The sequence below is a fragment of the Corticium candelabrum genome, chromosome 2, assembly GCF_963422355.1.
Source record: "Corticium candelabrum chromosome 2, ooCorCand1.1, whole genome shotgun sequence".
NCBI lineage: Eukaryota > Metazoa > Porifera > Homoscleromorpha > Homosclerophorida > Plakinidae > Corticium > Corticium candelabrum.
The window spans coordinates 11,539,417-11,551,916 of NC_085086.1; the positions used below are offsets into that span (position 1 = coordinate 11,539,417).

The 12,500-nt window shown below is 39.2% G+C and overlaps 3 protein-coding genes across 10 annotated transcripts in view; 2 read left to right on the forward strand and 1 right to left on the reverse strand.

Moving 5' to 3' along the window:
* The first annotated feature begins 3,767 nt into the window (after positions 1-3,767).
* Positions 3,768-5,425, forward strand: LOC134176581 (zinc finger MYM-type protein 1-like). Its single transcript, XM_062643247.1, has one exon. It carries the CDS (start codon positions 3,768-3,770, stop codon positions 5,307-5,309), a length of 1,542 nt encoding a protein of 513 aa, XP_062499231.1. The 3' UTR covers positions 5,310-5,425.
* Positions 5,426-7,445: 2,020 nt separating this feature from the next.
* LOC134198403 (H(+)/Cl(-) exchange transporter 7-like) lies at positions 7,446-11,053 on the forward strand. 2 transcript variants are annotated; one of them, XM_062667795.1, is made up of 6 exons: positions 7,446-7,598; positions 9,113-9,189; positions 10,143-10,211; positions 10,285-10,317; positions 10,382-10,428; positions 10,712-11,053. In XM_062667795.1, exons 1-6 carry the CDS (start codon positions 7,539-7,541, stop codon positions 10,726-10,728), a joined length of 303 nt encoding a protein of 100 aa, XP_062523779.1. In that variant the 5' UTR covers positions 7,446-7,538; the 3' UTR covers positions 10,729-11,053. The 2 variants fall into 2 exon arrangements, with proteins under 2 accessions (XP_062523779.1, XP_062523778.1); XM_062667794.1 differs by having other exon boundaries at positions 10,729-11,053.
* LOC134198401 (uncharacterized) overlaps positions 11,044-12,500 on the reverse strand; it is an 8,679-nt gene continuing 7,222 nt past the window's right edge. For 6 of the 7 annotated variants that reach the window (XM_062667788.1, XM_062667790.1, XM_062667792.1 and 3 more), the window contains 2 exons: positions 12,418-12,493; positions 11,044-12,070 (listed from right to left, as the gene is read on the reverse strand). The gene's annotated coding sequence lies outside the window, so the exon portion shown is untranslated. The remainder of the gene's footprint in view (positions 12,071-12,417; positions 12,494-12,500) is intronic. The other variant, XM_062667789.1, reaches the window with a different exon arrangement.

Genomic DNA, 12,500 nt, shown 5'->3' on the forward strand with positions numbered 1-12,500 from the left:
TGCATTATGTCAAGAACCCAACCATTTACATAGTATGTCACTACACCACAACATCAGATCTAAAGGATGTATAGTCAGTGACCACTGGATAAGAAAATAAGACAAAGTCTATGTGCAATCAAATCTAAAGCTCTATAGTTAAGTAGTTCAAGTCTAGCACATTTTCTCTCTAGGAATGTTACACACATCAACTAATCAAACAACATTTAGTACACATGTACTTAGAGAGTCAAAGCCAAATCATGAAATGTGACATATAACAAGAAAACAGCATTCAGCAGCACTCACAGATCAATTTTCAAAATTTCAAAATTAAAAGTAAACTACTCTTGAGTGCCATTGCGTAAGCAACTCGCGTGACTTGCATAACCTAGGCTGTGTCTCCACTTGTTGCTCTTTAAACATGTTTAACGTTAAACACGTTTAGACTCTAAACATGTTTAGTTGACAGCGTCTCCACTTGTCCATTTATTTCGGGCTATTAAAAGATTTTCCGGGACTTCGTTGTACCGCGCAAATTCGTTTTTTGTGCACCAGACAGTCGGAGATCGTCTTCTGGTCGTCTGAAGGACAATGAGAGACACATAAGTCTCTGTATTCGCCGAAATCGCTCTCTCCTGACACTCAGCATCAGTCTGCGCACTCTCTGACATTGCCTAGTTCTGTCTTCTTCCAATAGTCTTCAAAGAAAGACAAAGAACAGTGCGAAAGAACTAACGACCATTGTCATGGAACGCGCGTTACTATCACATGACAGTTAAACCTAAACCACTTTCGTTATACTACCTCTGAAACATGTTTAGCAAAAGCTGTTTAGGTTTACAGTTGAACAGGTTTAACGCTAGTGGAGACGCGTTATTCTTAAACATGTTTAGACTTAAACAGGTTGTAAACATGTTTAAGCCCTAGTGGAGACGCGCCCCTAGTCTCAGTTTGTACCTAATATTCTGACTATTCTTTTGAAGCGTACACGCACACGTTACACAAGCATAGATACCTGTTGATTAGGTTCTGCTTGTTGGATGGTCGGCTGTTGCTGTGCTGTGTGCAGATTACTTGCAGGCTCATCTGCACAAACCACGCCTCCTCTCTTCATAACGTCTCTGGCGATATGCGACTGACCTGCTTCTTTGAGTACCTCGCAAAATCTACGAACAGCGTTTTCTTTGTATGGCAGGATATCGTAGAGCAGCATTCGCGCGCTGTCTTGCTCTGTAGAACATTGTCTTAGTTTGCGAGCTTCTTGCATAGTCACAAGATTACTGGCGACTGAATGTTCTAATAGCAACGATGGACGCAACTTTTCAACAAGTTCCACGATGTTGCGAGTAACGTATCGCTCATATTCATCCGACATGGTGAAACGGAAATGAAAACCGGAAGTAGATGTTGCAACAAAATCGTACGTCTAGAGTAGAGAAACAGTGCAGTGGCAATAATCAACACGGTGTTGCTGTCAGCACTAGCAAATTCCCTCAATTCGTTGATTCTAGGGACAAACAGACGACCTACTCAAACCAGAGCTGGAGTCAAACTGATGACGGGTATTTGCAGTTAGCGCGCGCTACATTCTAACTACAGGACGCTACTGTGCAGAAAGAAAAAAGAAAATCAAATCAAATAAGATCCTGGGTAATAGGCCTAATGGGCAAATTATGAGGTGTGACAAAGCCACGTGTTGTAAAGAAAAGAAAATGAGTACAAATTAAAATAAGAAAAGACTAATTAGTATATATTACTTATTGTCGAGCATAGCGAGGCTTCTCATCCGGGTCGTACAACAGAAAGGGGCGGGGTCCTATATGGCCCTCCTTCCAGCTCTTGGTATATATATTTAGGTGTATGTGTGTGTGTGTGTGTGTGTGTGTGTGTGTGTGTGTGTGTGTGTGTGTGTGTGTGTGTGTGTGTGTGTGTGTGTGTGTGTGTGTGTGTGTGTGTGTGTGTGTGTAATGACTACAAGCTATTTAATGCAGTACGTATCTATACAATGCAAACTATAGCTCTCAATGTAACAATCAGTGATGCACGAATCCAATTTCAAATTCCAGTCTTCTTCACTGACCTCTCTAACATACGGAGCAAGAAGAACAGAAACAAGCTCGTGCCATCATTCAATGCACACAAAACTATAAATTCATAAACAATTAGTTACTGACAGAGTTAGGGATTTTGAAAGTAACAAACAATAAAGAATGTATAAAACAGTGTAAAAACAAAAAAAACAAAATTCTAACAACAAAGTCTTAAGACACATTCAAGTGAGTCTATCATTTTAGAGAATTGACATGCAGACTCCATCACCTCTAGAATCTCCAATGTGTACAAACACATCTTCTTCTTCTTCTTCTTTGTCCACTGCTTCTCTACCTTTGCTTACATTCCCATCTAACATTGATGTATCATAAGTAAAGTCAGTGTCAATAGTAATCTATTACATTACAAATATATTTATTGAAATCAATGACTAATTAATATCCTTACATAGACTCGGTGTACTCCAAACTGCTTTCTGCACGTGATGGGAGGAGACAAGAAGTGAATAGAAACAATTACACACACAGTGACACACACGCACGCACACACACACACACACACACACACACACACACACACACACACACAACACACCTGAAAACATCCGGGAACTTGTATTGTGTGACATTTTAGCATTTAGGACTAGCCAGTCACAGAGCTGCCAACTCACACGCAACTTGCGTGAGTCTCACGCAAGTTCCTTCAGATCACACGCTCACACGCAAGGAACCCAGATCTCACGCAACTTTTAGATTGCTGGAAGATGCACACGTGTACAGTGAAACTGTAGGTACACCGTAGATTCACGTAAAAATTTGTAGTGTCTGATGTAAATATAAAGTCCAGGGGCGTCGGAAGGGGGTCGGCCGCACGGCCATGGCCGTACCACTTTTCGAAAAATGGACTTTTGCCAGTCGGCCATTAGCGTATACTTCCGGTTTAGGGTTAACTGATTAAAGTAAGTAATATATTTCTAGTTACGTTAGCATTCTGTACAGCTAGATTTTCAGGCGGTAATTTATAAATTTACGCTCAGTCACAAAGATGAGGCTGGCAACGCGAGGACACGGCAGCGGTAGATAGAGCGCACGCTAACCATTTCCGTGTGCTATATATGCAGATTGACGGGATTCCAGATGTCGGTGATCAGCCCTGTCAGCCTCGCCGTACTTCATTTCCAAAAGTTTCGTTTGGGAAAAAAGCCCCAAAATCAAGATCATTTCAAGCTGCTTGGTTCGACAACTGGCCTTGGCTTCATTGGCACGACTCCGTTGAGAAAGTGTTCTGTCACGTCTGTGTGAAGGCTGCGAAGTCTGGCAAGCTGAAATGCAAGACTGCTGAGCAGGCATTCATCTATCACGGAGTTCAAAACTGGAATGATGCCACCCGCTTATTTCGTTCACACGCGAAATCAGACTGCCACAGAGAAGCGGTTGAGTCACTGATCACGCTACCTGCCACAACAAAGCACGTTGGTGAACTACTAAGAACTCAATTGGTTGAAGACAGAAAGAGAAACCGGGCCAGCCTCCTTCGCATTCTCAGGGCGCTGAGGTTCCTGGCACGTCAAGGTATTGCCCTCTGCGGTTCCGCCCTCACCGAAGAGATTGATAGCAATTTGTCACAGCTCCTTCGTCTTTTTTTGTGAGCTTTCTACAGATCTCTCCGATTGGTTGCAGAAAAAGACAAATTAGTACACAAGTGCAGACATACAGAATGAGCTGCTGAAGGTGATGTCACTTCGAATTCTTCGAGATGTCTCAGCCAAACTTGAAGGCACACCATACACCATTATGGTAGACGAAACCACTGACGCAAGTACCCAGGAGCAGGTTGTAATAGTTCTACGATGGGTGGATGAAGACCTAGAGCCTCATGAGGATTTTATTGGGCTGCACATCACTGCTTCAACTGATGCTAAGTCCATTGTAGCAATTATCAGGGATGTTCTTGTTCGTATGAACCTTAGTCTGACCAACTGTCGTGGTCAGTGCTATGATGGTGCAGCTGTGATGAAAGGATGTCTATCAGGAGTTGCTGTTCAACTCACTCAAGATGAACCACGAGCATTGTTCACTCACTGCTATGGTCATAGCCTCAATTTAGCCTGCCAAGACACCATCAAAGACATAATCCCTATCAAATATGCCCTTGACACAACATTTGAACTGTCAAAACTTCTCAAGTACTCAGCAAAAAGAAAGTCTGAGTACAAGCGACTTCAAGCTGAGATGGCTCCTCAAGACCCTGGATTTAGGACACTATGCCCTACGAGATGGACCGTTCGAGCAGCTTCTCTACAGAGTGTTATGCAAAACTTTTCGGTCATCCAATCCAGCTTAGACAGTTTTGCAGATATGGCAAAACGAGACCCAGAGATGTCTGCTCGGTGTACTGGTGTTGCTGCTCAGTTTTCTTCATTTGACTTTCTCTTTGGAGTAGCATTAGGAGAAAAAGTCTTGAAGTTGGTTGACAATCTGAGCAAAGCTCTTCAGCACAAGAAGATGTCTGCTGCACAAGGTCAAGTGTTAGCAGAACTTACCATCAAATCTCTTGCACTAATGCGTACAGAAGCTGAATTCTCAAATTTCTGGGAAAAGTTGATAGAGAAACAAAGCAAAGAAGATGTTGCAGAGCCTTCCCTTCCTCGGAAAAGGAAGCGTCCTTGCCGATATGATGAAGGAAGTTCGGGACACTTCGCAACATGTATAGAAGATCATTACCGGGTTATGTATTTTTCCGCTTTCGATATGGCAATTCAGTCTATCAAAAGCAGATTTGACCAGCCACACTATAAGATATACAGCAAGCTTGAATGCACACTTCTGAAGGGTGCTGCTGGAGAGAGCTATACGGATGACCTGTCTAGCATACAGGAGTTGTACTGCACAGACTTTGACAGCAATATCCTCCAGACGCAGCTATTGATACTGTATTCTCACTTTAGAGAAACGGCAGTCACACCAGCCCTGATGGATGTTGTGGACTATGTTAAGTCACTAGGGAAACCCGGCCAACTGCTGTTGTCTGAGGTGGTCAAACTTATACGCTTGATCCTTGTTGCTCCTGCAACAAATGCAACTAGTGAAAGAACGTTCTCAGCTCTCCGCATTGTTAAAACATACCTTCGGTGCACTATGACACAGGCAAGGTTAAATCACCTTTTAATGTTGCATGTGCACAAAGAAGCATGTGATAGTCTTGATCTAGAACTATGCATAGATGATTTCTGTAGGGAATCAGAACACAGAAGAAACATTTTTGGCTCAATGTAGATTTACGTACAGAAATAGCCTTGTAAGGTTTGACACATGTTGTTCTAGTAGTTACTAAGTGTTAATCTTGCGTTCTCTGTATGGTATTCAAGCTTTTAGAGAAATGTTTAGCGTGCGTTAACCGTTATATGATCACGCCCACCTAGCGCGCGTTAGGCCGGACCACTTTAAATTTGCTTCCGACGCCTCTGAAGTCTAACGAGACTGCCGTAAAGTGATCGATCGTTACGAATAACCAACCCCAGGCAAGTCTAGCTCTGAAGCTGTCAAACATATTCAGCCAATTCTAGTACTGTACTAGTCCGCGCATCCATAATTTTCCTTCTCCTTTTCCGGACGTCGTCAGGAAGTCCGAAAGAGGGAGGGACTGATTGCGCGAGACTGATTTACTGCATGCCTAAACTATATTGGTTTATCGTCACTAGCAGAAATTCTAATTTTGCGAGTACTTGCTTGATAATTATTGTCTAATGCGTATTGACACACTATGTGTTTTTTTTTTTAGATATTTAGATATTAGTTTTGTGGTCACGCCTATATGTAGATATAAAGTACTGATGAAAATCTGAGATCTCACGCATTTTCAGTATTCCTGGTTGGCAACTCTGCAGTCATTCTCAACTTGAGATAGCAGCAAGACCGGCTGAGCGTATGCTAAGGACGCAGTTACTTGTGACATCTGGCGACGAGGATGGGACGTGTAAAAGCAGTAGAATTAGATTAGCAGTGACAGAAACGACGAATGCAAGTTTTACCGACCAAGACAAGTACCGTATGCTTTGAGAGAAAAGATAGAAGAAGAAATGTTCGGCCTCATTCACTAGGAGTGGGGCTCTCATAGTTCCAGTATTGAAAAAGAATGCAAAGGTCAGAATGTATGACTCATTTGTTACAAGTTACTGAAAATGTAACTAATTTGTTTTTATTGTTATGCAACTTGAAGTTTTTTTTAAGAACATGAGGCTGCGCCATCTTTGTGTTGTGAACGATCAATTTGAGCTGCTCGGAATCTTAACGTTTCTCAGCAGGAAATTTGTTGTACTTGATGGTCATATTGTGTACATATATAATGACTGCATGTGCAGTATCTCAGCAATGTGTCATGCCAATTTGGAAATAAAATATGTGATTTCTATCTATACTGTCTAATAGTTATTGTAATGTCTCTCGTTTATTATTAACAATTTATTATATTGTGTTGCATGTTTTTCTAAGTTTGGTTTTATTCTTTGTCTGTCTGTCTGTTGTCTGTCAGTCTGTTAGTCTATTTGTATGTCAGTTTGTGTATCTGTCTGCCGGTCTGTCTGTCTGTCTATCTGTTTGTCTGTATGTCTGTTTGTCTGTCTGTTTGTCTGTGTGTCTGTCTGTTTGTCCGTCTGTCTGTCTGCTGGTTGATCTGTCTGTCTGTCTGTGTGTCTGTCTGTTTGTTTGTCTGTTGTCCGTCTGTCTGTCTGTCTGTTTGTCAGTCTGTCTGTCTGTTTGTGTGTCTGTCTGTCTGTTTGTGTGTCTGTCTGTCTGTTGTCTGTCTATCTGTTTGTTAGTCTGTCTGTTTGTCTGTCTGTCTGTCTGTTTGTTAGTCTGTCTGTCTGTCTATCTGTCAGTTGGTCTGTCTTTCTTTCTGTTTGTGTGTCTGTCTGTGTGTCTGTCGGTTTGTCTGTCTGTTGTCCGTCTGTCTGTCTGTTTGTTAGTCTGCCTGTCTGTCTGTCAGTCGGTCTGTCTGTCTTTCTGTTTGTGTGTGTGTATGTGTCTGTCTGTCTGTGTCTGTCTGTGTCTGTCTGTCAGTCGGTATGTGTGTCAGTCTGTCTGTCTGTCTTTCTGTCTGTCAATACATATATTTAAAATTTCAAAACTTTTACATTCTAAATGGTTCCAGCAAGGAAAGGAAAAACATGCTACAACAATGTCCGACGACCCTTATGGCCTCTTACTACGTAGGACGATTAATTAGCTGTACGCTATAAGCAGTACAACTGTTCTTGCTAAAAGAAAGTCTATATAGTCTGTCTGTCTGTTTGTCTGCCTATCTGACTGTTAGTTGGTTGGTTCATCGGTCGGTTGGCTTGTCTATTTGTGTATCTGTCTGCCTGTTTGTTTGTTCGTTGGTCTAGCTGTCTGTACGGTTGTAGTTAAGTTTGTATTGTCTGAGTATCTCATTGTCTTGTGTTGGTACAGTAACTAAACATTAGTTATTGTGTACAGAAAGCTGGTAAGAAGGCGTTTGTAAGATGGATGATGTGCTTCTTCATTGGTGGATTGATTTCTGTGATTTATCGTGGAGTTAGCTACGTGGTAAGACGACCGTATGAATATGAGGTAGTACGTGTGACTTTTAATGGATGTCTACTGCTTCCTTAATTAAAACGAGAAAGTTGGTGAAGCTCACTACGAAGTGCTAGAGAATCGTATCTTTATTGTTCATGTTGATGCACACGTGGCCATTTCGCTAACACAAATATATTAATTAAAAATAAACTGTAAACGACATTGTTTTGAAAGTATGCATGTGTTTACAACAGCTAGTAAGCTAATTAATTATTATTAGTAATTAGTATTTAATTAATTAAATAATTAATTATTAGTATTTATTCATTAATTATTTATTAGTATTAATTAGTATTTAATTAATTAATTAACTATTAGTATTAATTGATATTTAATGAATTCATTAATTAGTAGTAGTAATTAGTATTTAATTAATTATTTATTTGTTAGTAGTAATTAGTATTAATTAATTAATTTTTAGTCTTTATTAGTATTTCATTAATTAATTATTTATTAGTATTAATTAGCATTTAATTAATTATTTATTATTCTTAGTTAGTATATAATTAATTAGTTACTTATTAGTCTTAATTATTATTTATTTAATTAATTATTTATTAGTATTAATTAGCATTTAATTATTTAATTATTTATTGGTATTAATTAGTATTAAATAAATTAATTAACTATTAGTATTATTCATTTCTGTATTTATCACATTTCCTTACTATTTTTTACTTATTGTAATAAATTAGTTACAATATTTATTTTAATATTTGTATATTATAATTAATATACTGTATTTTATTAAGATTAATGTATATTTATTAATATTAATTAGGGATTGTTTATTTATCTAATGTGTCGTGCTCAACCAGATCAGTCTGGTTTGTAAAGTGTATTACAAGTACCGGAAGCAAACCCTGCTTCAGAAGTACTTAGACCATCACGGCTGTCTAGAAAGAAGACATGACTTTACGAAGGATCCGAGTAGATCCCAGAAGCACTGTTTACTGTAAGTGCTGCAGGTTGTGATGACCTGGAATAATGTCCAGCCACCGTGCAATACCTGCGTGCACTGTGCCCAAAGCTCCCAAGACCACCGGAACCACCAGTGTTCGACAATGCCACATGCGGCTTATCTCCACCCTCAAGTCGCTGTACTTCGCCAACTTCTCAGCATGTTTCTTGCCAAAATTTTATATAATAATTTATGATATTTAATTTAATTATTTTATTCTATTGTGTGTAGTTGCCATGTGGTATGCCTCTTGTCGTTGGAGGTGACAGAAAGTAAATATGCTAGTATTATATTTGTAATATACTAGTATTAGTAAATTAAGTATTTGTATTAGTATTAATGACTAACCGTTAGTATGTTTATCTAAGAAACTTTGCAGACGTCATGTTTTTATGGTAGGAATTTCTTACATCGTGTAATTTAATTATGAATTTATTACTGTATGTACACACACACACAATTTCTATTTATTTTTATTCGTTTTTGTCTCTTTGATTTCATACTTAGTTTCCTTGTTTAGGTCCGACTATTCACATTGGTTCACTTCTTGGCGCTTTGCAAGACAGGCATACACATCATGCGCTTTGTTGTGTGTTTGTTAGTTTGTTGTCACTTGTACAAGAGCTACCGTATTTCTTTGATTAAAACCTTATGCTCAAATAGTAACCCAGGGTGTAGAGTAACTCATGCTTGAATACCCTATTGCTCCTAATGTTTTTTGAGTAAAAATCTTTTCGAAAGTTTTGTCTCAAAAATAACAGAAAATAAAATTTGGTCTCAAAAGTTTTTGGTTGTCCATGCAGGCTTTTGGTTTTTGCGTTTGTGCATCAAACAAAGTCCAAAATGGCTGCTAGACGGAAGTGTGCAGCTCAAGATGCAAACTAGAAATGTTTAGAGAATTGAATCAGTTTGAAAGAATAAATAAGAAGTAATTAAGTTGAAAAATGAATAATAGTGCACATCAAGACCTCGATGAATTAGGATTCATAAAAATTCTAAATTATTTTTGGAATCTGGAAAAGAATTAGTCTTGAAAACATTAGGAGAAGTAGGGTAGTAACACGAAGTATGGTTAGAGCTCTGAGGCTACGACGTGTTGCGGAAACTCTCAACAATGGTGTCATGCAAGATTGTTAGGAAACGTTTACTTTAGAGAGGAAACGAGACGCTGTATTGGAAGCAGAAAGAAAATCTGTGATGTCAAATGAAACTTGCTCTTTGGTTGTGAGAATACAAAGAGCAGTAGCTATCCAGAGTTTAGAGAAGAGATTAAGATATGTATTACAATATTGTTGGTTGGTTGTTGAAAGACCATATTACCTTGGTAAACAGATCTTAATTGACAGATGCATTAAACTGGTACTTGTTTGTTCTCTTAACTAAAATGGTTGAAAGACAAAGCCATGCTTGAATAGTAACCCATACGGAAATAGTGGCCCATACTCTAATAGTAGCCCATACTTGAATAGTAACCCAGGCTGTAGAGTGATTAAGAAATAGTAACTCAGGGTTCTTATTAATCGAAGAAATACGGTATGTTTCGCTTGTAGTATCCTTCGAAGTATTGTTGTTGTTTGCAAGCGATTCAACATTTTCCGAAGTCTCCAGAGATTAATGACGTATGGCAACATGTTCATCTCATATTACAATACAACATTGATGTGTTGCTATGTTTTGTATTGCATTGAGTAGGAACGACAAAGATGAGAGAGACTTTGTTTCTAAGTATGAAATCATGTGTTTGTAGTCAATAAATGTTTTTGTTTTGATATGATTGTTGTTTGTTTAGTGGAGCTGCTGGAGGTATCGCTGCTGCTTTTCATGCCCCAATTGGAGGTGAGTATTGACACCGTGTGTGTGTGTGTGTGTGTGTGTGTGTGTGTGTGTGTGTGTGTGTGTGTGTGTGTGTGTGTGTGTGTGTGTGTGTGTGTGTGTGTGTGTGTGTGTGTGTGTTTGTGTGCATGTGTGTGTGTGTGTGTGTGTGTGTGTGTGTGTGTGCGCGCGCGCGTGTGTGCGTGTGTGCGTGTTTCATGCATTTATCAATCATTTTCTATATGCCTCCCTGTCTGTTTGTTTGCATGTGTCTACCTCTGTCCTTGCATCATGCCCACGTCTGTAGGTCGTCGTACTCTATAGGAATTATCTCGTGTATCTATTCGCCAACTGCTCGGTCCATCAAGAAACGACAAAATCAATCAACTTCCCTTACCACCTTCACTCAGAATGTACCTCAAAGACATGTTCTACAGGTCACCTCCTGACAGTCGATGACACAGTTCATGTTGACCGAGTTTACTATCGACGTCAATTATATAAACAGTTGTACACATGAGGAATATGGATTATGTTGTTGCTGAATGATAATAGATGGTATTATTGCTTTATGAGATTTGAGCGGTTTATGAATGTTTGCTGATGTAATGAGGTATGTTTGATAGAAAAACGTGAATATGGAGCTTGATCTGATATAATAATATAATATGGTATCATTAGATGCTCTTACACTTGCATACACGTGAAGTATCTTACCATAAACATACAGTTGGATAAACGTAACAAAATGTCAAATACACACAAACTAAAAAATAAGGTAATTTGTTAACACAAAATGTTATGAACATTTCAGACTTTCTATTGACACAATGGTTTCGAGTTCTTCATCCCTCCCTCCTGCTGTGATGAGTTCTCCATTCTGAGTTGAGAATGCAGCATGTAACAACCGTTTGTGTGTCATTTGTGGAAGAGGAAGCCTTTTGGTAGATCTCTCATCATAAAATTCTACAATATTAGAAGGAGAACCAAACCTCTGTTGTGTCATTCCTCCAGTCGCCACCAGTCTGTTAATGACTGACGTTAGTGTAGGTCTATATGTGGTTGTAGAGGGGATTGTTCTCCATTTTCTATCACGAACATCTGCACACTCAACAATATTACTACAGCTATGTCCATCAGTCAATCCTCTCCCTACAAACACTGTGTTGTTTATAATAACAGAAGAACAGACACTATGTTTTGTTTGCATGTCATCAATCTTATACCAATGACCGCTGTGAAGGTCACACACATGTGCTGTGTTCACTCTCTCCCTTGACTTAGTCATACCACCCACCACATACAGTGAGTTGTCATGAAGAGCAACAGATACACCATACAACTGCAGTTCCTTTGTTAGAACTGTGAGGAAACGCCATTTCTTGTCTTCATTCAAATAAAATTGTTCAATCACAAACTGATCTTTATCTTCATCCTCCACACACACCAGACACACACCTTGATGACACACTACATTCCTGATGTCACCATTCTTTGTGACATACTTGTCCCACTTATCATGTTCAGAAGTGAGAACATGCAGATTATCATCATAACCTCCTACAACTAGTCTGCCTTCAATCTCTCCCATTATATTATATTCCAACCAACTGTAATGAGGCATGTGTACAGTCCACTGTGTCCATGATGGCAGACCGTCATTGATCTAGAATCAACACAACATGTACAATAGATGGAAACAAGAACAATTACACACAAATACAAACACACACACACACACACACACACACGCACGCACGCACGCACACACACACACACACACACACACACACACACGACTGACAAGAAGACAAACAGAAAGAAAAGAGATTGCACAGGCAACTAGCAAACAGCAAACAAGAAAGCAAACTGCCACACAAACACAAAAACAAGCAGCAAGTCAATAAATGAGAATACAGACCAACAAACACAAAAACTAAGACAAACAGACAACCAGACTGATAAATAAACAAACAACAACACGAATCACAAACATCATGCACAATCACTAACCAACAGCTATTGACACGCCCATTTCTCTACTCCACACGCCAACGTCACACGTACCAGATCCATAAGGAAATGAGGACTACAAC